We start from the raw sequence: 27,754 nt of genomic DNA on the forward strand, positions 1-27,754 counted from the left end.
TATAAGAAAATCCAAAAGTTATAAATGAAAAATGACTAGATTATAAGCATCAGTAAGGGGGACAGATAAGAGAAAAATACATTTAAAGATCCAAATTTCCCTATATATTAATAATAGCCAGTGAAAATTAAATGAAAGGGAAAAATAGCAGCTGAAAGTGTAACATGCAACACTTAAGTGGAGCCAGAATTACTTAGCATCTAAGTGAAGAAAACTACAATGTGTCTTTAGATGTAAAACAAGACCTACATGAGCAGATGAGAAGCTTTATCACAGACAGAAAAATGAAATTTAATGACTTCTAAATGAAATTCCTGATGAAAGATACACCAGGTAGAATAAGTACATAGATACACTAAAAGTTTTTGAATAGAATAGTGAGGAAAGACTTTCCCTTCACAGTAAAACATTATACTACAAAACTCCTGTGATAATGTTACATGACCTTTAATAGTTGCTTATACTCTCTAGGAACTGCCTAATATACATTACATATAATTTAGTATTCATAATGACCCAATGAACTCTGTATTTTTATCTTAGAGAGAGAAAACTGAAATACCAAAGATGCTGAATAACTTGGACCAAGTAACATTCAAGACATGTAAAGGTCCATTATAGTGGGTAATACTATTTCAAGAAATATAATTTTATTCATTCACTTAGTAAGTATTTGCTGATGGCCAATCTTGACCAAATTCTATTCTAGAATCTGGAAACAGCATGATGAAAAAGAAGGGCATTATTCAACGCCATATATAAATTTATATGTCCTAATGTGAACAGACAGAATACAAGAAGGAAAATAATGATCATGCTAGAGCATTGTAGGGATGTTGAAAAAAGTAAAACTAGGTAATATAAGAGATGTGAACCAGAAAAGAGGCTTCCTTCTAATCAGTATTCAAGAAGCCATCTTTTAAAAATTTAAATGAGCTAAAACTTGGCTAATTATTAAAAAATGTAATATGCCAGGATACATTGTGGATAAAGAGAAGAACAAAGGCCTGAGATGGGATTAAGTAAGAATGCCGAAAGAACCAAAAGCAGCCCTCCATGTCTGGAGGAGAAGGAGTAAAAAAACAGAAAGTCACTGTTTCTTATGGGACCTTTGCATCTCTCCTTTAATCCAGAAGTATCACTGTCCCGTAGTGACGATAGTAAGCAAATGGAAACCATATACAGAAGACTGCTACTAGTTAGACATTTTATAAAATGGACATGCCTAGAACAATAAAATCTTGATCATTTAGAGAATGGTTAGCAAACTGCAGTGTAATACACAATATACAATTAATGCAAAGTCAGAAACTAGCACATACTGGCCTGGAAAGATGTCCTACAGACGTATGTGAAGAAAGCAAGCATATATATGACATGATTCTGCTTTACTAACATGAGAATTTGGAACCACGGTGCCATTAATTTTACCGCTATGGCTACTTCTAACACGGTACATTTTGCTCCCTCCCAACCAAAGTGTACAAGTCCTCCTGCATGGCACCTGCTGGCCCCTTCCTCTAAGTCATTTCCTTGGCTCACTCCCTAACCCCTGCTCATTTCTTTCCCTGGGATCATGGGGACCATCCCATCAGTAACATTTAAAAGTTTATCATTTAAAACCACAATATATTATAATTTTGCAGCAACTAACCAAGTTCTAATGATTCTAGAGTATACAGATGATATCATAACCTTAGCTTATACATGAGAAATCACATGAATAACTGAAGGCAATTAAATATTCAGCTGGATGTTTCATTAAGAAAAACACAGATGAGTTACTCTTACCTCTACTTTCGTCCGATAGAGAATGAGCCGCTTGAGGCTGCATAATTTGGCAATGTGACCAAAAGCCTGAGGTGGCAGTTTATCACAGGATGAGAGATTTAAGTCTTGTAGATTTGGGCACATTTCGGAAATAACCTCCAAGCAAGTTTCATTAAGGAAATGGCTGCAAGATAACTCAAGGCGTACTAATTCAGATCCGCACACCTTTAGAAACCTGTGAAAACAATATTCCATGGAAATTATATAAAATTTGTAAAATATTTTTGCAAGAACTTTGAAATTATATTACCCCTTAACAGACATGCTTAGGAGAATAGATTCTACTAAATAAAATACATAACTTGATTCACTGAAGTTCTTACTGCATGCTGAAATGTTCATGGCTACGATAAATCAAGTTGAGAAGGTAATGGATTCACATGGTACAAAGTCAGCTACTATTAAGTGGAAATTAAGATGGCAGAGAAGATAGCTCTACTTACCTGTAATTCACATCTGAGTCATAAAATCAAAAGTATAAAACCCTAGGCTCTTGGGATATATCACTCTCTTAACAATGCCCATTCAGAATGGGGTAATATCTTTTGAATAAAGCATACAAAATGACAGGTTTAATTAAATGACTTTGAAATCAGTCAGACTGGCTTCCTTTTAATTCAGAAAATATCTAGATTGGCTTAACTAGACTATGTTCCCCTAGTTGCTGCCATTTAGTAACTGAACTACTTGATTTCAGAATTAATATAAAATATCCAATTGTAACTTCCCACAAATACATAGAAATAAGAAAAGATAAAAGAATAGAAAATGTTTCATCAGAAATTGCATTATTTATCTTGACAGCATGAAAATTGGTGTTGAAATGTTTGTTCGGAGCTGTCACAGAAAACAATGTAAAATTCAGCGTGAATGTGAAAGTGTGCAAATCTATGAAGATTATCAACTGAGCAAGCTGCACCCTCACACATGCACCCACTATCCCTGGCCAGCACTACTTCAGTGCCACACAAACAGCATTAGCACTCTGAACTTCCATCACAACTTTTTCTAGGCGATTTAAGAACCAACAAAATGTACATTCAAAATAAAATCCAGCCGGGCGGTGGTGGCGCACGCCTTTAATCCCAGCACTCGGGAGGCAGAGCCAGGCGGATCTCTGTGAGTTCGAGGCCAGCCTGGGCTACCAAGTGAGTCCCAGGAAAGGTGCAAAGCTACACAGAGAAACCCTGTCTCGAAAAACCAAAAAAAAAAAAAAAAAAAAAAAAAAAAGAAAAAAAAAATAAAATCCAACTAAATCAAATAACTCACACTTTTAAAAAATGACATGGGGCTAGATATCAATTATGGATAGTTTTTCTTTTGTCCTGCTGTACTCTTTTTCTATCAACTACCAAGGTGCGAGGCAGGGGGATTCACCCACTGTCTTATTCGGGTACTATTGCTATGAAGAGAAACCATGACCATGGCAACTCATACAGGAAAACATTGAGTTGGGGGTGGCTTACAGTTTCAGAGGTTTAATCCATTACCGTCATGGTGGGAAGCATGGTGGCATGCTGGCATACATGGTGTTGAAAAGGTAACTGAGAGCTCTGCATCTAAACTGGCAGGCAACAGGAAGAGAAGAGAGCAAGCTACTAGGCCTGACTTGGGCTTCTGAAACCCCAAAGCTCACCTGCTAATGACACACTTCCTCCAACATGGCCATATCTCATAATCCCTGTCAAGTAGCGCCACTCCCTGATAACCAAGCATTCAAATACATGAGCCTATGGGAACATTTTTATTCAAACCACCACACCCACATCTCATCATTTTCTCTGTTATCAAAGGCAGACTTGAAGAGTACTTACCATATTGCTTCACGGTTTTGAACATTAAATAGCATATGAAAGCAGTTCGCAAAGCAAAGCACCCCACAAACATTAAAAATCTAAGACAAACCATGGCTAGCAAAGTTTTAACTTTGAACACTTTGTGTGTACATGAGTGTAGTCAGAAGATGACTTTGTGAAGCCAATTCTCTCTATCTTCCTGCTGGTCTGGGGATGAAACTCAAGTCATCAGGCTTGTGCAAGGACTTTTACTGGACTGAGCCATGTTGCCACTCCGGACCTCACTTTTAAACAAAAAAATTTGGTTGTTCCTGATTATCTTTAAATAGCATAAAAGCCCCAGTAGCCCACATATTTACATGTGAAATACCCATTCCTTGTTAATCTTCTGCAATCTGTATTCAGCTCTTCCTAATTCACCTTTTCCTTTCAAACTCTAAATTCAAACAGCCTGTCTTATTAGTGTGATTATCTGTGACATTTCACACAACTGCTCACCCCTTCCTTAACACTCTGATGCTTCCCCTGTGACTCCATTACCTGGATCTCCTACAGCTCTATTTCCTCTGCTAATTATATTACCTAAACTGCAGTCTTCATCCAGCACTTTCATTCAATCAGTAAATATTTATTGAAGTTCCACTATGACATGCAGTGTATGCTGGGAGACATCATGGATAAAACATAGTTCCCACTTTCATAAAGCTGACTTACATTTTAGTGAGAGGAGACTAGAAACAAAGAAATAAGTAAAATAGACAATATATTAAGGAGTGAAAAATGTCAAGGGGAAAATAAAAGCAAAAAAGTGCAATAGAAGCATGGTCAGAGCAGTCTCAGCAAGTGGGCAAGGTAGGTCTGAAGCAAGAGGAGGTAACCAAAGCAGGCATCCAGAGAAAGAATATTCCAGAAAAAGGGAAGGGCAAGTATACTGGATGGGGCAAAAACTGATGCAGAAGGCCTGGGGTGAGGAGCAATGAGGACATCAGAGGACATGAAACACTTTCCTGTGTCACTATAAAGGCCCTGGCTTTCATTTGGGGAGAGAATCTTTGAGCAGAGAAGTGATGTCACGCCCGGGTTCTACCAAGATTGTACTGGTTTCTGTATAATTTAACTAAGAGGAACAAGGGCAAGAGCAGGGTGCCATAAGGACACTCTCCAACACTTACAGAAGAAAGGACAGCCCACTGGATCCACAAGGTAGTACCAAACATGGTGATAGCCAGGTTCTGAATCTACTTCCAAGGTGGCAGTGCTGAATGGTGACAGACTTCCATCACACCAGATCCAACCCCAGCACAGTCTGTTTTCCATTGCTTTTCTAAGCACAATTCACTTATTTACTAACATTTTACACTGAGTTCTATAAGCTTCTTCATGTCCTTCAGCAACTGAAACAGATCCTTGGTGCATATATGTAGCTGGAGTTTTCTTCAGTCCTGCCTGGCCCATGGTCAGGACAAATCTCTCTTACCCACCAGTCCCACAGCAGTTCAGACCCAACCGAGTAAACACACAGAGACTTATATAGCTTACAAACTGTATGACCGTGGCAGGCTTCTTGTTATCTAGTTCTTACATCTTAAATTAACCCATTTCTATTCATCTATAGGTTGCCACGTGGCTCGTGGCTTACCGGTATCTTAACACATTGCTTCTTATCACTGCAGCTGGCAGCATCTATCTGACTCAGTCTTCTACTTCCCAGAATTCTCTTCTCTGCTTGTCCCTCCTATACTTCCTGCCTGGCTACTGGCCAATCAGCATTTTATTTATACAGAGCAATATCCACAGCACATATAGTCCTTAGCATTACTATAGGATGATGGCTAGTACTGTCAACTTTACAGATGAGAAATCACTGAGAAGACAAGCCTCTGGGCATCTATGAGAGATTATGTAGATTCCATTAGCTTCTGGGAATCTGTGATGGATTACTGAGATTCTATCAGCCTTTGGGAATCTGTGATGGATTACTGAGTCTATCAGCCTTTGGGCAGGTCTGTGGAGGGTGATCTAGTGACATTGACTGAGGTGGGAAGAGCCAACTTTCCCGAAGGACAGCACTATTCCAAGGGCTGGGGTCCTGGTCCCAATAGAAAGGAGAAAGTTCCTGCACACCAGCTCTCTGCTCTGCGCTTCCTGACTGCAGGCACAACGGGACCACCTGCTCCCAGCGTCTGTTGCCATGACACCCTGCACCCAGAACTGTGAGCCAAACAAGCTCTTCCTTCAGATGCTTTTCTCAGGGGATTCTGTCACAGCATCAAGACAAGAGATACATGTGGCATTTAAAAAGCAGTTGAGTAAATCTTCCAACTATAAAGATTCACTTCATAAATTTATCTGTTCTTTTTATTGAAAATAGATTTTTCATACAATATATTCTGATCACAGTTTCCCCTCCCCCAACTTCTCCCAGAGCCCCTCCCTCTCTATCCACCCAAATCCATGCCCTTTTTCTCTCTCCCTCTCTCTGGAAAGAAAAAAAGCACAAGAATCAGAGACCCTCTCTTACACACTAAACTGAAAGCCATAATATATACACAGAGGACCTGGTGCAGACCCTTCTGAGTTTTGTGCATGCTGCCTGTCTCTGTGAGTTCATGAGCTTGCTCACGCTGATTTAGAGGGCCTTGTTTCCTTGGTGTCCTCCATCCTCTCTAGCCCTTACACTCTTTCCACCTCCTCTTCCATGGGGCTCCCTGAGCTCTGAGGGGTGGGATTTGATGGAGACATCCCATCTGTGTGTTCCAAGGTTTCTCTCTTTAAGGGTTTTATGAGCCTACATTCCGAAAGACAATCCTGGATTAGGTCTGCTGCTATGAAAAAGGGGGTCTCTGGAAAGAAATAAATTGCTTATTCTTACAAGCTAAATGAATAGAGCAGTGGTTTTCAACCTTCCTAATGCTGCGACCCTTTAATACAGTTCCTCTGGTTGTGGTGACCCCCCAACCATAAATTATTCCATTGATACTTCATAAGTGTAATTTTGCTACAGTTATGAATCATAATGTAAATATCTGGTATGTGACTCCCAAAGGGGGTCACAACCCACAGTTTGAGAACCATTACTCTAGAGGACTACATACATAAGGAGTACTTTACTAAATAACTTGTACCCTAAAATAATTAACATCACATGAATGAGTATTTTAACGTGAGTTTATTCATCACCAAGTAAAAGGCGGTGATGATCAAAATCTGCCTGATGCATAGAGATCAGGAGAGAATTAGATATAAATGTCCATGGTTTCTGATTTTTAATACTATGTTTTGCTAGCTGAGCCTACAACTGTTATAATACAGCAAACTTAAGATATTTTTAATTCCAAATAATTCAGAACATTATTTAATATATATGGTCTAAAAAGAAAGCCATTAAGCCCAAAACTTCTTAGTTATTCTATATGGTACTACCCACCAATGGTAGCTGTCCTAGTTAGGGTAACTATTGCTATGATGAACCACCATGATCAAAAGCAAGTTGAGGAGAAAGGGTTTACTCAGCCTACAATTCCAAATCACAGTCCATCACTGAAGGAAGTCAGGGCAAGAACCTGGAAGCAGGAGCTGATGCAGAGGCCATGGAGGGGTGTTGCTTACTAGCTTGCTCCTCATAGATTGCTTAGCCTGCTTTCTTATAGAACCCAGGACCAGCATCCCAGGGACACTCATAATGGGTTGGGCCTTCCCCAATCACTAGTTAAAATTTTCATGAGACTCTCTCCTCTCCAATGACTCTAGCTTGAGCCAAGCGGACATAAAACTAGCCAGCACAGAGAGATAGGAGAGAAACAAGTTTCAAAAATGTGTTTACTAGAAGCCAACAAGCTAAGAGACAACCACTTACAACACAGGCAGGTAAAAGATAAGTACACAAAAGGTTTTAATATGCTCCTTATGCTATAAGACTCAAACTCTGTCAAGACAGCCGTGGTGCTTTGAATGTGAGACGTCCCTCCTAGGCTCATATGTGGGAACAGTTGATCCCTAGCTCTTTTGGAAGGTTGTAGAACCTTTAGCACGTGGAGCTTCACTGGAGGTAGTGGGCCACTGGCCATGGGCTGGGGGAGCAGGGGAAGGTGGCTTTATATATCTGATTCCTGTTCTTTCTGCCTCCTCAGTGTAATGTACAGTCAGCCTCCTCCTCGTGCTCCCACACCCTCCCCATTTACTGCCATACCTTCCTCATCATCATGGGCCATACTCCTCTAGAACTGTGAAACAAAATACCCCTCTCCCAAGAGCATTTTATCTTAGCAATAAGAAAGCAAATAAGATAACAACCAATAAAGCTCTTGAACCCAAAAAGCATCCCAAAGTGTTTCCTGATGAAATGAGTATGAATTACTTAGAACAGATATAGAGGCCAGGGATCAAATTCCACATAGAGGGAGGGATATCAGAGAGACTCGGCACCTATTGATTTAAACGGCACTGCTAAAGTGGACCCTAGGTTTTTAAGCAGAAAATTATGATTAAGCTTTAAAGCACAAACAGGCAGAGAGGCAAGCGGTGAATACACAAGACCCTAGAGACGGGATGTATAGCAAAGGAGAATTAAATAGTATTGATTTTCACTAGTAAAAGTGATATGCATGGGCAGTACTCATAAATCTGGGGCTGGTAGCAGGTTTTAATAACTGATTAAAATTTTCTTTATTCCAATTTAACCATTTTATTTGTTCTTCTGATGATAAAATGTCCTATAAGTTCTTTAAAATCTACCCAGCTACAACTTTCACAAATAAGATTTTTAGACCACAAATGACAGCAAGTTTCTTCCCAAATACTCATCCAGAACAGCACCAGTGGTCTCTACCATAAAATGTGTTTTTTTTCCTTCGACGTATTATATAAATAAATCTTCACAGTAATGCATATAAATAGAGCACTACTTATTCATAGATGATTCATTAATAATCAAGCCATGCATATTTATTGTTTATTCTGAGAAGGCTGCCTCCAAGTCATAATGACTGTCAATTCAGTCAAGTCGAAGAGCCAAAAGCAATCAGCAAAGTTGCAACATGCCCTACCCCTACCTTTCTCTCTTTGTATTTAAATACATTTCTAAATGTGAACAGAGGCTTTGCTGAAAGAAATGCTAGCAAATGTATGGTTTGACTGGATGACATACTGCAATAAGATATGGGTAACTTAAATGGATACATAGTCTGTGACCATGCAGACAGCCCCAGAACAACACATTTAGGTGAACTAAAAACCAGAAGCAGAACTGCTGATAAAACAGCAGACGGGAGCTCTAACTGTAAACAAGACCCTATTTACTGCCAGTCTAAATAAACAGCATAGTTGAGATTCCTCCTCACGACTGAGGCTTCTTCTCTTGCTTATTCAAACTACAGTTTCTAAAACTTGTTTGATATAACTTTTACAGTGCACTCACTGTTGTTATGATCATACACATCACTGTGTCAAAGTCATACCTCAGTTTCTACCATTTTCCTTAATGTCTATATACAGTCACTAGCTGCCACCCTGTTATTTATTTATTATTTATTTATTAATTTATTTGGTTTTTCAAGGCAGGATTTATCTGTATAGCCCTGGCTATTCTGTAGACCAGGGTGGCCTCTAACGCAAGAGATCCACCTGCCTCTGCCTCCCAAGTTCTGGTATTAAAGGCGTGAGCCATCACCGTCCAGTACCCTGCCATTTTCTATGAACGTATGCAAAGACTATGCTTACACGTTTATCTTCACAGCTTTTTCTTCATTTGTAGAAGGAAGTTCTATATTAGATGTCGCAAATATCTTTTTACATGGCCAATAATACCTGCTACCATGCAGGTATTATTAAGTTAAGGATCTACTTTAAATTGTTTTTATTACCTATTTATCATAAGTGTCAATATGTTTGGGTGCATGCACACCTTAGTGTCAGTGAAAATCAGAGGACAATTTGAGGATTCCATTTTCCCCTTCTATCTTGTCGGTTCCAGAGATCCAACTCAAGTTTTCGGTTTAGACAGCAAGAGCCCTTATCCACTAAGCCATCTTGCCAGCTCCTAAATTCCTAAGTAATTTTAAAAATAGAAAATTAATTTCTCCAGTGGAAATCACTGAGGCAAGAGGTGGGCCTTTATAATGTAAACCAATCTCTACTGATAGCACTTGTTCCATCTCATATTGTTTGCCTTAAGTTTATGATCAACAGCATATGCTCAAAACAATCATAATTAGTTTCCGTTCTTATCAGTCTTATTAGCAGTAAGGAAAATTTGCAGACGGAATGTTTGAGACAGAGAGAACTAGCATTGGACTAAGACCCTGCTGGAATTCAAGGACCCAACAGAGAAACTTGGCCTTCGAAGTACAATGGAAGGGCAGTGGAAGGTCTCAGAAGTGGCCTCAGAAGCAAAGTTTATCTGGCTTCCCCTGCCTGCTTGTCTCTTCCTCTTAGACTGAATCACAGAAAGCAGCATTCCTCTTACCCAAGACAGGTTAGAGAAATTTAACTTCATCCTCCCAACTCACCACAAAACCTAAACCTATTACTCTAACTTTTCCTTACCTTCCTGTCCTTAGTGAAGCTCTCTGGCTGGCTCTACCAGCACAGCCCCAAAATCCCAGCTGCTTAGGGGGCTGAAGCAGGAAGATTCCAAGCCAGATATCTACTTGGATTACAAAGCAAGTTCAAAGCCACCTGGGTAACTTATCGAGACACTGTCTCAAAACAGAAAGTAAAGTAACAGTAACAAGGAGAGCTAGGGATATACAGATCAGTGCACGAGCAGTTGCTTGGCATGTATGAGACTTTAGGTTCAGCCCCAGCAACAGGATAAAGGAACATTTATTAATTTAAAATAACAGAGAGCATCTCCAAAGTTTCTCCTCCATGTCTGACTTTATGGAAATGATGGGATCATATGGCACATACAAGAACAATCATCAAGGTTAAGAGAAAAGCACCTGTTTGGATCCTAGGAAAAATTACTATGGCATTACTAAATGAATATGCACTTCTGCAAGCTTTCGAATGTTTAACAGGTGACATTTAATAGTAAGGAAACTAAATGCTTAAATAGAAAGGAGCAGAAACACCTGGGCAGGTCTGCAAGCGCCGTCCTCTATTTAGCATGCAATTTCATTTTCAACATAATTAGCTTAAATGAGCTTCTAAATTTGGGTGATGTATTGCACATGTAATTAAGATTTAATTAAAAATGTTCTGTAATAAATTGTTTTCCATTTCTGACAAATCACATTAGAGAGGTAGATTTTGATTTGGAAATAGTTTTTTAAATGTGTTAATCATCTGTGCTGAAAATACAAGAAAGAAAAAAAGCAGTTCAGTTGAAAGTCACTTGAGATTTAAATAAGAAGTAAAGGATACAGTTGGCCCTTACATCATTATGAAGTTTAGCTGAAGAGGATAGTTCACACTCATTCATTTTTATAAACATCAATATTCTAACCATGAACTTGATTTCTTTTGAGTCTTATAAAATAGACATACAGTTTAAAAACTGTACTGTGAAAGCACTTACATACAAGTCTAGTCTCTTGATGAAAAGCTTCAGCAAGGTTTTGTAACTACCTGCTAAATCCTGACACGGAGATGAAGCCCCTGTTGCCAGTCCAAGACAGATTAAGCCACTGGACGAGAGCACAGCGAGCCTGTAGGAACTCCAGCGAGGCGTCGTCTAGCTTCGCCCAGTACGGCTGCAGGTTGAGGTGGAGATATTGCAGAGGGTCGCAGCAATGTTGGTGGAGAAGTCTGCAAGTCTGTGCTAATCTGCACAGGTCTGGTAGTGAAAGATGACTCAGAATCAGTTGAATGAGCTATATAAAACAGAAAGCCAAGGTGATCAAGAGTGAAGGATAGTGTCACCTTTTACAAACACAGATGTGGTCTAACGAAGAGCAGTATCACAGTTTCAAACAGTATCTTCACAAAACAGATAAATCAACATTCACCAAAGTATCCGATAGAAACATACTACACATACATTAGACTTTACTAGATTTAAAAACTGCTCAAATTCTCAACTCATGTTGACAACTCATTTCATACTGTACAAAGATACATACACTGGTAATTGATGAATAATAAAAATGTTCAGAGACAACATTATCTACATGCTGGTCACTGGTGAGAACAAAAGAAAAGAAGGTCCACTCTGTTCTGGTGGAATCAGTAAGCAGGATGCTTTCCTAACACTGACAAAGTTAAGCACACAGTGTCATTGAAGACCTACCAGGACCTGACTCCAGAGAGCAAGTACACTCCTGCCAGACAAGTGCCATTTATAGGTGGGGCAAAGCAGGTGAAGAGAGTCCAGGGTGAGAACGGGGTTACCCAGAGCTCCTCTGGATTTACCCGAAAGGAATAAGGACTGCGGAAAAGATTCCAACTACAGTGGCACAGCAAGCTTTGTGAAAGACAAAGAGTAACACAGGCGTGCTGCAGGAAGCTGGGAGGGGACAGCTGGGAGCTGATACAGGATTCCAGGACAGGAGAAAAGAGGAATCCCACTGAAGGCAGCTAGCAGCAATGACGGGGCAACACACATTATTAATGAAGTGGAAACACAAGATAACTTTAATTACAATCATCTCTTTGAATTAGTCTAAGATTTGTTTTCCAGTTGGGGCTTTCTAAACTAAACTGAACCAAGAATCATAACGAAAAATTGTGTATTTGCTTAATGATAAAAAAATCTTTAGATGAGAGAAGGTAAGTTTTTTCATTTAACACAAACTATCTATCTGAATTTTCTCCATAAGTAATTATACCCTTTAGGATAAATGATCTTCTTCAACTGATCATATAAATTCAGTATTAATGTCCGATCAGAATTTCATTGTTTGGTGCCAAATATTTTAACATTCAGATGAACAATATAGTCTTTGAAGTTTCAAGGGTATTTATAAAACAAGAGCAGTTGTTGATTAACATATTGTATCTAATAAGGCTTGCTATTTATTTTTAGCATTGAACTTGGCTGTAAAAATGACTTGAAGATGTTGTACGTTTGCATACATACTTATTAGAAAAACGGAAATAAAAATTATTTGCATAAAAGCTCAAAAGATTCTCTCTTTGACCAATACTTAGTCCATTTTCTAGACTTTCTCCTGGGCCTATTTTTGCTGCTTTATAAAATCCAATTTTACCAAAACAAACAAAATACAAAATCATTAAGTTAGCAAGAATCCTCATCATCCTCCATGATGATGTAGGTATAGCTGGGCTATCTGTCTCTAAGTACAAATCGCATTATTTCAGGTCAGCTTAAATCGTCCTTTCTCCTGATAGTGCTTCTTAGCAGTTTCCCATCCCCTGATTCTCAACCTGCTCACTAGCTTTAAGTGCCCCTGATGCATTCAATAAGAGCCCAATCTCAAGTGAAAAGTACCACTGAGGAATCCCTATCATACTCAAACACTTTAACAAATTTCCATCATCCAGATAACCTTGTTGACATATACAAACAAAAACATGCAGGTGAAAAACTAGAAAAGTCAACCACAGAAGAAATGTGGAAAATGAGGGAGCACTCCCCCAACACAAACGCCAGAGGAAAGCACTACTAATAGCTCTTTTCTGATCTCTTCCAGATAAATGACCATCTATTCTTGGTTATGCACTAAAAGAATGAGACTATATTCACTGCTTAGCATCTTGCTTTTCCTATTCAATGACATATCCTGCAGATCTTTATCTGTACAAGCAGACCTACCTTATTCCATTTCACACATGTGACCCAATAACAATAAAACAGTTGTATATTGATGTATTTCCTGCTGTTTTCTTATTACAAATAATACTGCAATATCATTGTGTGTATGTATTATGTATGCATGTTCATCTTGGCAAACTGGCAATATATCTTTAGAGTAAGTCACACACATTTAAAAGTTGCTCTTCTGAATGTTCACATCAATTCATATATTCATAGTGTATACAAGTACCCATTCACTTACGTACTTGACAATACTGGTATTAAACTTTACCATTCTGTAAGGCACAAGGGCGGGGAACACACTGAGTTGTCTTTATTCCTCCAGCCCTATTCTTCATCCTCCACCACCTCCTCTTCATATTTTTTTTTTTATTTTTGCTACTGTTGTTAATTACAGAAATTTAATCCCAAATGTTTTCTTCTTTCCTCTTGGTCTATTCAAGGACTCAACTATCTATCTATCCATCATTTCTCTCATTTCAATAACCTTCAATGTGAACCAAGTTTTCTTCTACAGTTTAAGTGTATATGTTAGAATGAAAGTAAGAATCATGACCGCTTTTCCAGAATTTTCTTCATTATTTTCATTTTCTTAGGTGAACTTTTCAAATAAAAAAATCTGTTTATATTTCAGTTGGGACTTCATTAAACACACTGTAACTTTAAGAAAAGCTGACACTGTGTTGTAGGATCCATGTGTATGTGGATACACATGCATGGCACTTTTGTCTTATTGTGTCCTTCTACTCAAGGGCACTGTATGACTTAACATTTAATAATCTTTTATGTCCCAGGAGTTTCTAAAGCTATGGGTATTTATCTATAACTCTGACATCTGTCAATCGATTTTTATTTCCTAATTCTCCTGAATATTCTAATATATAATCATTTTGCCTGCAAATGATTTTATAGCCTACTTTTCAAAAATTACACCTTTTATATCTGTCTCATGTCTATAGTACTAACTAAAACTTTTAGAATGGTATTAAATAACATTGTGATTCAATTTAATTCAATTCACTTAATATAAGCCATGAAGGTGAGATACATATGTAGTTTCAAAACTTGAATAAACATATTTTTTTTAAAGACATAGTCTCATTCTGTAGGCCTGGCTGGCCTGGAACTCACTTTGTAGACATCTCAATTCAGCTATATTTTTCAAGTGTCTCAAGAGTACATATGGCTAGTGGCTACTATCCAGCACCTGGTATTTCTAGTGTTTCATAACTATATATTAGCTAGGTTAACAAATAACAAAGTACTTACTTTAAAAAGTAGGTAAAAATACAGATACCCCTCCAGCTTTGGCTCCTAGTTTTGCTACCTTCTAGAGTAGACCCTGAGATTTTGTCCTTTTGACTTAGTACTGTAGTATTATCATCTTGACTCTCTAATATAAAAATATGCTTAAATACCAGGAATAAATCTTTGATGATCTTTGTATTACTTTAAAATAATTCTATTTTGCATTATTTTATTTATGTAGCAATAAATAAATATTAACAAAATGGTCTGAAATTATCTATTCTTGTTTAGTCTTATATAGTAATACACTGGTTTATAAAAATTAATTCTTCTTTATTATATGTAAGTTTAATTGATAGACTGTTAAATGCTTGAAAGAAAATATGAATTGTCTGACCTTGGCAAATGAGGTACCTTAAAATTTACAGAATAATGTATTTTTTAACAAAAATATTAAAATTAATTTTCATAGAATTCTTTTCTTTTTCTTTCATTCCTTTTCTGAGACAGGGTCTCACTATGTAGCACTAGCTGGCCTAGAACTCACAGAGCTCCATTTGCCTCTGTCTCCTGAGTGCTGGGTATGTACCACCATGCTAGCTCCATAGAACTTTTAAACAGTTAGTGTAAAAAGACATTCTGGATCAGATGATGAATAGCTCATTTCTTCCTGGTGAGTCAATACTTAAACAAACTTTAGCATCTTCTGGCATAGTCCAAACCAAAGCCTCCATATTAAAAGGTATATACTATGAGAAGACATAAAATATTAATATATGACATTCTGATACTTAATATAACCTTTTGAGAAAATATCAAAATATAAAAAGAATGAAAAGTCACTAAAACTATGACACTAACATGTGAAGGAGCTCTTTTGGAGTTTGATTAAATAAAAGATGATAAATTTTAGACCAAATGGACACAGCTCCTAATCGTCACTAATATAGTATCTACTGTCATTTAAGTTGTGTTCATAGGGACATCTTAGCATGAAGCACCTTTAGAGGAACACAATGAACAGAGGATGTGATGTATTTAAAAGGATCTGAAACCCAGCTGATCAACTGGCTCTTGAACCTCAATCTAGTCCATGAGACTGTTCAGCCCATTTTACAACACTGATTCTTTACCTGACTCCCTTTTTTATCACACCCAATCAGTGCCCCTTCAAGAATACCGGTTCTGTCTCCTGGTTTCTTCTACAGAGTATGTTGTATCATGTATTTGAAACTCTCTACAAGCTCTTACCTTTCACCATATAAGAAGCTAAAATTTCACAATCCATTCCACGGAGACCTTCCTACTTTACTCCCATTGCTTCCTTTCACTGAGGCAGATTACACCTACAATAAATCTATACACACCCTCTCTTCTCATTTATACCTCTTTTTGTTTGTTTGTTTTTGTTTTTCGACACAGGGTTTCTCTGTGTAGCCTTGGCTATCCTGGAACTCACTCTGTAGACTAGGCTGGCTTCCAACTCATAGAGATCCGCCTGACTCTTCCTTCCAAGTGCTGGGATTAAAGGCATGCCCCACCACTGCCTGGCTCACTTAGATGCTCTTAATTGTGGAATAAAACACATATGTAAAATTGCCTGAATATTATGGGCAATTTCTAGAATATTAGCTATTATTCTATATCCTTCTTTTCCATTCAAAAATGTAAAGCATGAAATTATAATCATGTATCTTCTCTAGATTTTTAGCAAATTATTTACTAATTCAAAGTATCCAAAACCCCATCCCGACCAATTTTACTAAGCACTAGAGAATCTCAGCAACCTACAGCCCACTGGCTAGCTGGATAAAAGTGCAAAGCTCTTGGGAAACTCTGAGGATGCTCTTTGATGCAGTAGAACAGGTGCTTCTGCAATGCTAGCAGTCCTGTAGTACTGTCTGTGTGAATGTGGCCTCTCCTGCACTCTCCTTGTCAGAACTAACTGCAGGCATGCAGAAATTCTGGTATTCCCATCAGGCTACAGCCATTCTTCTCACCTCTGAATAGTCACTTCTCTCTGCCTCCATCACTCCTTTTAATGCTATAAGCTAGGTAGTATCAGGTTTGGATAAAACTCAAAATCATTTAAAATATATTAAATCTAAATTCCTATCTTAACCATTTTTGGAAGTAGGTAAAAATGAAAAGTGATTCACTTTCTAGAGGTGAACTGCTTCCAAGCAGATCTCAGAGCCCCCAAGGAACAGCATATCACCATCTCAGCCCATCTCTCCCTACTCAATATTCCCATGTAGCCTCCCTCTCCCCTGTGAGGTATGGATGACCTTCCATAATCTGTGATATTCCTGTCCAGAAAGGACCGGGTGAAACCCTGGGTCTGTGCCTGACATTTAGACCCTTAAATTTTATACCTAGCAACTTTAGCCACTCTAGAGATGTACCACAGCATTTTAATTGTAAACTGTTCCACAGAGGTAGTTACTATACCTCCTTGGCATTCAAGAGGCTGCCTAATCTCCATGCAAGTTTAGCTACTTGTATCAGTATAATCAAAAGTAAAATACTCATCCACTTATAAGAATGATATCTAGATGGGTTTTTGGATCTAAAATTTTCATATAAAAAAGGATCATACTGTATTTTAGCAGCATACAGTTTTCAAAAGAAGACAAAATGCTTAGTCTACTTGACCCTAGGGCATTAGAAACAGGTGGGGAGATTTTGGCATCACACAGCTACAGAATATTCCTGGCATTTGATGTCTGGAGCTAGGGAGGTTAAATAACCACAGAAAGACTCCCAAAGAGACATACTGAAAACAAAATTTCAAACTACATATCAAACAGGTATTTCTAATAAAAGGAACACTGGGCCAACCAAGACCAAAATTCATAGTTCAAACATAGACTAGAGATGGTAAAGAAGACAACCCTCAGGGATAATAACTGTGCTATTAAGTGGGATAAGCATTCTCCTACTAATCTTCAGTCTAACAGGTATAAAGTCAAGCACAGACTGCTATACTATACAATTAAGAAAAGGGAAGTACAGTTTATTATGGTGTATGTACTGGGTTCTTACCAAGTACTGACAGAACAATACATGTTTAAGAGTTTATCCAGAGTCTCTGAAGTCAAACCAAAACAAAAGTAGAATTATTCAAAATAAGTTTCTTTATTTTTTTCCAAACCACAGATCTCTAACACATGAGATTTTATGTGTCTCACCAATACTATTCTTCTGATAGCTAGCAAAGCAAGCATTAGTTTCGGCATTAAAACTCTGTAGTGTTATATTCAATATATTGAATATGCTATATTCAATTACTTGTGGCTTACCTCATATGGTAGTTTATCGAAATACCCATTATTTGGCCCATCCCCAAGGGCAGCACTGCTAAACTTTTTGTTAAGACCATCCATTCCACAGTCATCCTTTTCTTCATAGTCATCATCTTCTAAATCATTCATGTCAACAAGTGAAGTCTGGAGAGAGAGCAGTGGCTTGTCCTTCGTACCATGTAGCACAACTGCATCTAATTCGGTGTAATAATCCAGAAGAGAACTATTTACTTCCAGCCGTATAAGATTTGTGGGGAAATTTATCTGCTTAATACAAGGTTTAAACTGGCGAGCCTGGGAAGCATTCACCTTCGTAGGTCTCTCTGACCAAAGAATCTCCCATCTGCCAAAGAAAGAAACGTCCCTACAGTTTAGAATGAGATCTACTGGTACTGTTAGGGTACAATCCCCCACCCAACTAATACAGTGTGAAAGAAAGGAAACAAAAAGGGTGAAATCAAACACAAGAGTCACTGCAAGAATATTATTTTAAAAAACAAAAAGAACTAAATGTCAGATGCTCTACTTAAAATACTTTTACAAGCCCTCCAAAACTTCTTTGTATTTCCCCCAAGATTTCACATTGGTTAAAGACTAGAATCAATAGTTAAAGGTATCTGAAGAATCAAATTCAGTTTTACAGAATAATAAACACCGAGAAAGAAGACACACAGAGGACAAAGACACCCATGTGCGCATTCTCAGCCAAGTCAGAAGCAAAGCTGATCCTTTTACTTCACAAAGGTCTCCTCTCCAGCATTTCTATTTTCGTTACTAGCCTCATACAAACTCAAAATTCCATGCTCTTTCTGGGTATGGGAGTGTATATGTGTGCAGGTGTATGTATGTGGAGAAGAGAGGATAACCATGAGCATCATTCCTCAAGCACCGCCCACCCTGTCTTGTTTTGTTTTTAAAGACTGCCTCCATCTCTGCCCACACTGAGCTTACAATTGTACACCACCATGCCCAGCAGTTTTCGCATGGGCTCTGGGAATGAAACTCAGGTCCTCAGGCATTTTATTGACTGAGTCATCTCCCTAACCTTCAAGCAATGTTTTCCTGGTTTTGAAATTCAGTCATTAAATTTTGTCTAGATTTTGTCAGGAACTGTCTTATATGTCCTCATCCTGAATTGTCATGTCATTATTCTTTTAGTCACACCTATATCCCTAACATGTAATAAGTATCTAACAAACAACAAAAGAATAACATAATCTCTCCTGTCCTTACAAGAAGACTCCTACTTCTCAGTCAAATTATCCTTACTTTTTTCACAGTATATTTATAACTAATTTGAGTCTAAGCTCATGATGTCTTCTCCAATAGAATGTCCAATGTACTATTACTCTCCCATGTCCACATGGGTCTTCTTATAAAACTATTCTTCAAAATCCACAAATCTCATCCCCAGTTCTGTAGCACAACACCTGCAGCAGCTCCTCCTTCCTCTCTGCCCCATTCCCAGATAACTGAGCAGACCCCATTGCTTCCTTCTCCTAGCCCATACCCATTCCTATGTGTCAGCTCCCAAAACCTAGAAAAAAAAAAAAAAAAGAATGACACCAGTTTCTCAGTGGAGACTCTAAAAGCCAAAAGAGCCTGGGGCAGATGTGCTGCAGACTCTAAGAAACCATAGTTGCCAGCACAGACTACTATACCCAGCAAAACTTTCAATCATCATAGATGGAGAAAATAAGACATTACATGATAAAACCAAATTTAAGCAGTATCTATATACAAATCCAGCCATGCTAAAAGAAAATTCTACCCAAAAGGGGTTAACTACACAAAAGAAAACAAAGTACACCATATATACACACACAAACACCACCACCTACAACAACAGGAATAAATAACAGGAATAAACAGTCATTGGTCATTGATATGTTTCAACATCAACGGTCTCAATTCCCTATTGCTGGTGGGAGTACAAACTTGTAGAGCTGCTATGAATATCAGTGTGGTGGTTCCTCAAGAAGATGGGAATCTATGACTCTTGGGCATATACCCAAAGAATGTTTCATCCTACCCACAGAGATACTTGCACAACTATATTTCACTGCTGCTCTATTGATAACAGCCAGAAAGTGGAACAACCTAGATGTCCCTCAACAGAAGAACTGATCAAGAAAATATGGTACATTTACAAAATGGATTATTCTACCAGTTTAAAAAAAATGAAATCATGAATTTTTCAGGCAAATGGATGAAACTAGAAAAAAAAAGTGAGTGAGTTATCCCAGACCTAGAAAAACAAAATGGTATGTATTTATTTATATGTGGTGCCTTAGTCACTGTTCTACTGCTGTGAAGAAACACCATTCCCATGGCAACTCTTATGAAGGAAAGCATTTAACTAGGGCTTGCTTACAGTTCAGAGATTTAGTCCATTATCAGCATGGTGGGAAGCATGGTAGCATGCAGGCAGACATGGTGCTGGAGAAAGAGCTGAGAGTTCTACATCTGGACTTGCAGGGAGCACAGAGAGTGCCACTGGACCTGGCTTGGGATTCTGAAAAAAGCCTACCCCTAGTGACACACTTCCTCCAACAAGGCCACACCTACTCCAACATGGCCATACCTCCTAATCCCCTTCAAGTAGTGCCAATCCCTAATGATCAAGCATTCAAATATATGAACCTATGGGGGTCATTCCTATTTATACTATCACATTTCATTCCTTGGTCCCCATAGGGTTGTAGCCCTATCACAATGTAAGCATGCATTCAGACCAACCTCAAAAGCTCCTACAGTCCAAAACAGTCTCAACACTGTCTAACAGTTCAAAGTTCAAAGTCTCTTCTGAGACTCACGACAATCTTTTAACTACAATCCCTACAAGATAAAAATCAAAAAGCCAGTCACATACTTCCAACATTCATGGCACAGAATATATATTATCATTCCAAAAGGGAGGCAAGGGAACATAGTGAGATGGACCAAAGCAAGACTGAAAACCAGCAGGGCTGAAGCTACAAAGTTCTTCTCTTGCTGGAGCTGGAACTTGGCCCCCTGGTTCAATTACATCTGTATCAGCTTTCTTTTGTTGATGATTTCCTTCTCTGCTTAAGCTTTTCTTTAATTCCTTTTTACAAGTTGGAGGCTTAGCTAGGTAGGGTCTTGCCTGAGGCTACCGCTTGCTTTATTTCATTCAGGATCAGGCTTTTCTTTAAACTTTTTATCTCCTTGAACACAGGACTCTGTTCCATTCCATTTCCTGCTACCCCTTTTCTCCCCAAACTGTACATTTTGTATTTTTCCTTGTTCCTTTTCATTATAAATCTGCATAAGAGTAGCCACTAACAACCACAGTCAAAATTGGCTGTCTTGAAATCTCCTCTGTCAAAGCCATTAATTCACAACTCTTCAATTTAGCTTCAGGCAGACTTTTAGGACAAGCGCAGAAAGTAGCCACATTCTTCACCAAATTATAAGAAATGATCTCCAGGACACTTATTAATATTCTTCCCCTCTGCAATCTCTTGAGCCAGGCTGCCATAATCTACATTGCTTTCAGCACCACTGTCTTCCATGCTTCTACTTGTATGGCCCATTAAGACAACACTTACAATGTCCAAGTGTTTTCCTAATCCAAAGTCCCAAAGTCCACATTCTAACAACAAGAAGCAGGATCAAGTCTGTCAAAGCAAATACCCTGCTCCCTGATACCAACTTCTGACTTAGTCAGTATTCTATTTCTGTGAAGAGACACCATGTACATGGCAACTCTTGTAAAGGAAAGCATTTAATTGGGGCTTGCTTACAGTTTCAGAGGTCTAGTTTATTATCATCATGGTAGGGAGTATGGCAAGTGGCAGGAAGACATGGTGCTGAAAAAGTAGGTGAGAGCTACTACACACCTGATCCACATACAGCAAGCAGAGGAGGGGGGGACACGGCTGGCTTGGGCTTCTGAAACCCTAAAGCCTATCTCCAGTGATATACATATAAGGTCATACCTACTCTAACATGGCCACACTTCCTAACCCTCTCAAGTGCTACTCTCTAATGAGTAAGCATTCGAATACATGAGCCTATGGGGGCCATTCCAGTTCACATCACCACATGTGGATACTAATATCCATAGAACCACAGAGGGTAGGTATAGTATTAGGGATTAGAGTATACAGATCTCATTAGGAAAGAGAAATAGATAATTATGAGTGGATGGGAGGGCTTGAAGGAGCAGATTAAGGGGGGAGGGTGAAAGAAGAGGGAGACAAAGGAGAGAATACAGGGAAAGATAACTAAAATTAAGTGGCATTTGAGGAGTTGTAAGGAAACCTAACATAGTAGAAACTTCCTAAGATATGTACATATATAAAGGTAATCTAAATGATATCATTAAATAGAGGAGACAGAATACCAACTGACCACCTTTTCTCACCAAAGTAGGATTAGAATACATATAATTGAGTTGTTAGTCAAAAGGGGTCCCATGGGAATCCTCAAACAACCCAGACTATTGCCAAGACAATACACTGCTCTCCACAAACTGACATTTGTGTATGCATTGCTGAAGACAACACCTATACAACTTAATGAACATAGAGAAGGCACCTACACATGTAGCTGGTATCTACACAGTCTTCATCCCTACATTCTAACATCTTTGGTAGAGGAAGGTACTCTGCACATTACTAAAAGAGAAAGGTAAACACCAAGCCTGCCATAACCCCTTTGATCTAAAATGGTGACCTGCCTGTAAGATATGCTAGGGCACTAGTGGAACAAAGTTTGTTGGAAGAAACAACCAATAAATGATTTGACTTCAGGCCCACTCCACGAAATGAAGCCATACCCAACACTACTTGGGTGATCAAGAACCTAAGCCAAGACAGCCCAGGGACCTAGGTTGGAACCATATACTATAGGTCAAAAAAGCAGTGATAATATGACTCCAGTGACATTCTGCTATTCTCATAGATCGGTGCCTTGTTCATCAGGGAAGCTTCCTCCTGTAGCAGGTAGGAACAAATGCAGAGACCCGCAGCCACACATTATAGGGGGAAGGGGAAGGAAGGGAGGGAGAGAGGAAGAAAGAGAGAAAGAAGGAAGTAGAGAGAAAGAGAGAGACATCTTGGAACACTCAGACATAAATGGATGTCTCCATCAAATCCCTGACCTCAGAGCTCAGGGATCCATGTAGAAGAGGAGGTAGAAAGAGTGCAAGGGCCAGAGGAGATGGAGGACACCAACGAAATAAGGCCCTCTAGATTTACATGAGCAAAGCGCATATGAACCCACATATGAGCTCATATGTTCTATCGTGCTTGGTTGTTTTCTCCTAGAAGTCTGTTCTTTTCTAATGAGAGACAGAAAGAGAGTGGATCCTGATTAGAAGGGAGGTGAAGAGGAACTGGGAGGAGTAGAGGGAGGAGAAACTGTAATCAGAATATATTATGTGAGAAAAGAATATATGTTTCAATAATTAAAAATAAGGAATACTTTAACTCTCCATGTACACTATTTAAAAACTGCTTTCACTGGGCAGTGGTGGCTCACGCCTTTAATCCCAGCACTTGGGAGACAGAGTCAGGTAGATCTCTGTGAGTTGGAGGTCAGCCTGGGCTACAGAGTGAGTTCCAGGACAGGCACCAAAACCACACAGAGAAACCCTGTCTCGAAAAAACCAAAAATCAGTCAATCAATCAATAAAAATTGCTTTCCAAAGAGCTTATGGCAGGCAGTATAAAAGAATGACCACTGCAAGCATCACACATTGTCTACAGTAATCTCTAATGTCATCATGAGTCATTTCTCCTTATGATGGGATCTGTAATTAATAATACTTATTAAATTTTAAATATATTATCTACTAATACTGTTCGTATTATATAACAAACTGTTTATTTCCTTGACCCAAAGGAAAAATAAACTAGAGTAAGGCATGTAGAATCTGAAATAGACAAAGTTTATAAAACTCAATAAGGAATCTATACAAGGGAAGCCACTGATGTGTAAGTATCCTGATAGTTTTTAGTTGACCAAAATGGAACTAAGAACATATGGCCCCAACCCTGAGAGAACAGAGATGGGAAATATGGTCATTTCTACTTCAAGAATTGAAGCATAAGTTCAAATGAGAATTACTTTTTAAAAAATTTTCTCTAGCATGCATTTATGGGAGCTAATATGACATTTCAAATAACCATGCAATATACAGTGATCAAACTTAGGTTCCCCAGTTTACCCCAGACCCCCATACTACTAATCTCAAACAGTCACTATTGTCCTATTACACTGACTTTATTTATACAGCTTCCATATCTGAGGAAGAGCACAGAGCACTGGTCTTTCTGCGTCAGGCTTACTCCACTTAACTGGAGAACACATAATGTCCTCCAGTTCCACCCATTTTGTTGCAGATGACAAAATTTTATTCTTCTTTATTGTTAGCTAATATCCTAATACTTTATTGTTAGCTAATACTGAGCATGTATGCCATATTTACTTATCAATGCATCTGTTGATGAGCACTTAGACTGATTCTATAGCTGAGCTATTATGAACAGCGCTGCAGTGGACAGGGGAGTACAGCTGCCTTTGGTAAGATGATTCTGGATACATTCAGAAGTGGAATGTTCCATGGGGAATTCTAGGAAACTTATCCCCAAGGGGATGATGAACTACAAAACAAAGAACAGTAACAGGAACTTTTATAGTCTATAGATAATAATAATAACAATAATCACCCCTCTGTTATCTTTTGAGGTTTTCTTCTGAATATTAAAAACAAAACACATCAAACAAAAGACCTTGCATTTGTACTTAGAGACAACAGTCCAGCTCATCGCTAACTGGAAAGTAACACGCTGCCATTCCCTGTGAAAGGCCTGGCCAATTCTGACTTCGGGCCTTGGGCTACAAGGACAAGGGAACTGGGATTTGGCAGTTCATGAAACTGCTGCTTAAGTAACTTCTTTTGGCAGCAAATTCTCCCATGGCGGCTCCGCTCTCCTGTCTTCACTGTATTAGAAAAGTGTTTGAGGCACTCAAACCAAACAAATAAATCTTTAAACTTTATCCTCTGAATAACACAATCCCAGTTTCTGTAGTATGACATCAACTTGTCATTTTCTGCCTTCTTCCTTTCTTTCTGCCTCCATCTTCTTTCTCTTTCTTCTAAACTGTAGCCCTGAGTGTGGTAGAATATTATTTTAAGGTGTGTTACTTTTGTTTATGTTGCATTTGTTTAACTCTGTGAAGCTGTGTTATTGTGCCTGTGTAAAACACCTGATGGTCTAATAAAGAGCTGGCCAATAGCAAGGCAGGAGAAAGGATAGGTGGGGCTGGCAGGAGAGAGAATATATAGAAGGAAAAATCTGAGAGGAGGAAGAAAAGAGATTGAGTAAAAAAAAGGAGCCAGAGAAGGAGGAGGACTCCAGGGGTCAGCCACCCAGCTACACTGCAAGCCACAGAGTAAGAGTAGGATTTACAGAAGTAAGAGAATGGGAAAAGCCCAGAGGCAAAAGGTAGGCAGGCTAAGTTAAGAAAAGCTGGCTAGGAACAAGCCAAGCTAAGGCACTCCTAGTAGTAAAAAGCCTCTGTGTCTTTATGTGGGAGCTGGTTGATGGACCCCCAAAAGGAGCAGAAAACAACAACCACCACCTGAGCTAGCCTATTTTCTGATCCTCAGCCACACGTCACCCTGTACAATCTCTTTTCCTTTTAAGAAGGCACTAGGCAAAAAGCCAAAAAGACACCGAAATCCAGCAGAACTGCCTATAACTTCCTATGCTGCTGGCTAGCAATGAAAATCACAAGAAACAGGAAAGGATGGCTTTTAAATTTTGGAATGTTTGAAACTATACGGAGTTCATTTCCTGCATAGAATTCCTGGACTACTCCAACACACTCTAACCCAGGAGTTTGTTTCAATTCCTAAAGTTATGAAACTGGTCAATTAAAACAAGAGCCAACAGTCCAGTACATGACAGAGCCCTCTTGAAAACAAGAGAGAGGGAATTACCTTGTTATGTGCATACAAAGATACACAAATTATTGTAAAACTGTTCTTTATTCAAGAGTCATACTAATTTGATATAAGTGGTAGCAATTTGATGATGAATGGTATTGTTATTTCACTTGTCTTCTAATGCCTGCATATTTAGCAAAGTCAGTGATCTGACAATTATCATGTAATCTAGTTGGCAGTAGCTGACTCCTTTCTCCCACTCAGCCTCTAGTCTCTTCTTGCATCCATCCTCCAGACAGTCTTGCTTTGCTCTTTGGGACCTTCATCTGTGACCCTGTTCACAAAACTATCATGTGCTCCTGAGTAGCAAAAAAACAGTGTTTTTCAGTCCTCCTTCCATCCCTATAGCCCCTCCCTACACAGAATTGTACCTGAGCTTCCCCCATCCTTGCTGATATCTCCCAGAACACCTCCACAGCAAATAACTGCACAGGAGTAGGAATCTTCCTGTAGCTTTCCAGAAAGCTACAGCCAAGATAGCTCTAAGATCTCAAATTCCAGAAAACCCAGTTTAGATTTTAAATTGTTCTTCCGACGTTTGCAGGCCCCAATAGCTTGGGCTTTTCTCACTTCTTCAAATGATGATCTCACACCATTGAAGGTGCTATCCACTTTTCTTAGCCCTGCTGGAGCCACCCTCACCCCTGAGTGAATTCACTTCCTTGAAGAAACTACTAGATTAGACTTTCTAGAGCCCCACACACATTAGGTTTTCCCCTGGCCAGTACATGTCCCCTAAAATGTCACAGTCCTCTTCCAGGATGGCCTGTGAGCTCAGAACAAAAGCCATCTTTGTGTGGCTCCGTTTTGTTCCCAGCAGAGAAAGGACGTTCAATGAATGTTTCCCACTGTCTAAGGAAACTCACCAAAATAGTAACAGTCATGAACCTGAGCAGAACTGTAGGTACCTTTCTTCTCATTCTGTTTTTAGACAACGAAGCATCTATTGAGCTCACAACCAGTGAAACTTAAGGATGCTGTTTTTGAGCTAAATATGGAGGTTCATGTCTGTAAGCTCAGCACTTGGAAGATGGAGGAAGGAGGACTGCTGTGAGTTCCAGGCCAGCTCGGGGCTAGAATGAAACTGTCTCTAAAAACCTAACCAAAACAAAATTTCTTATGCTGCAGGAATACAAATTGATCTGACCCCCTTTCTCTTAATATTTATTCAAGTTTTCTGAGGAATAAAGCTAATAATCAGCAAAGCAAATCAGAGGCATCTACAAATTAAGTTTTAAAATTACACAGTCAAATCGGTTGCGCAGTAATGTTTGGGATCAGAGAAAAGGCTGTGCATGTTTCATAGATCTCAAATCTGTTCACATTTTTTAAAAATGCATATAATTTTATGTGTATAACTTTATAAGAAAAGCAAAGAATGACAGAATATTATAAATAATTCTCATGAGAAGATCTTGTCCAAATTCCTGCTTTTTTTTTCTTTCAGGAAACAGCATATATATATATATATATATATAAAGGATGATCGTTTTGTGTTTTCACTAACACTGTGCACAATAAATTATCAATGCAGTTTCCAGCAATAGTTGAGCTGACCTCTGTATTTATTTCCTGGCAAGATGGGAATATATTCCCTTAGAACTGAGGACAGAGATACAAGCCAGCAGTGTGTCTTGGGAGCTGCCCTCTGCTCCACTTCCCCACTAGCATCTGGGACCCCACAGTTCATTGGTACCTGTTCAAAGGTGCCTACAAACCACTGTCAGCTGGAATGAGCTCACAGGGCAAAGGTTCATTGGTACCTGTTCAAAGGTGCCTACAAACCACTGTCAGCTGGAATGAGCTCACAGGGCAAAGGTTTTAATTTTGTGCATTGTTGTTGGTGTGTCCTCAATACTCAGAATAACATAGAACA

General features: G+C 38.8%; 1 protein-coding gene across 4 annotated transcripts in view; it reads right to left on the reverse strand.

Annotated features, from left to right (window-relative positions):
* Positions 1 to 27,754, reverse strand: part of Fbxl4 (F-box and leucine rich repeat protein 4) — an 81,199-nt gene that overhangs the window by 33,973 nt on the left and 19,472 nt on the right. For all 4 annotated transcript variants that reach the window (XM_052716033.1, XM_052716031.1, XM_052716032.1 and 1 more), the window contains exons 4-6: positions 17,895 to 18,240; positions 11,196 to 11,440; positions 1,792 to 2,005 (exon numbers count right to left, since the gene is read on the reverse strand). In XM_052716033.1, the coding sequence (XP_052571993.1) occupies positions 1,792 to 2,005; positions 11,196 to 11,440; positions 17,895 to 18,240 (805 nt within the window). The remainder of the gene's footprint in view (positions 1 to 1,791; positions 2,006 to 11,195; positions 11,441 to 17,894; positions 18,241 to 27,754) is intronic.

Source organism: Peromyscus californicus, unplaced genomic scaffold (genome assembly GCF_007827085.1).
Source record: "Peromyscus californicus insignis strain IS unplaced genomic scaffold, ASM782708v3 Scaffold_5__1_contigs__length_169319896, whole genome shotgun sequence".
Classification (NCBI taxonomy): Eukaryota; Metazoa; Chordata; class Mammalia; order Rodentia; family Cricetidae; genus Peromyscus; species Peromyscus californicus.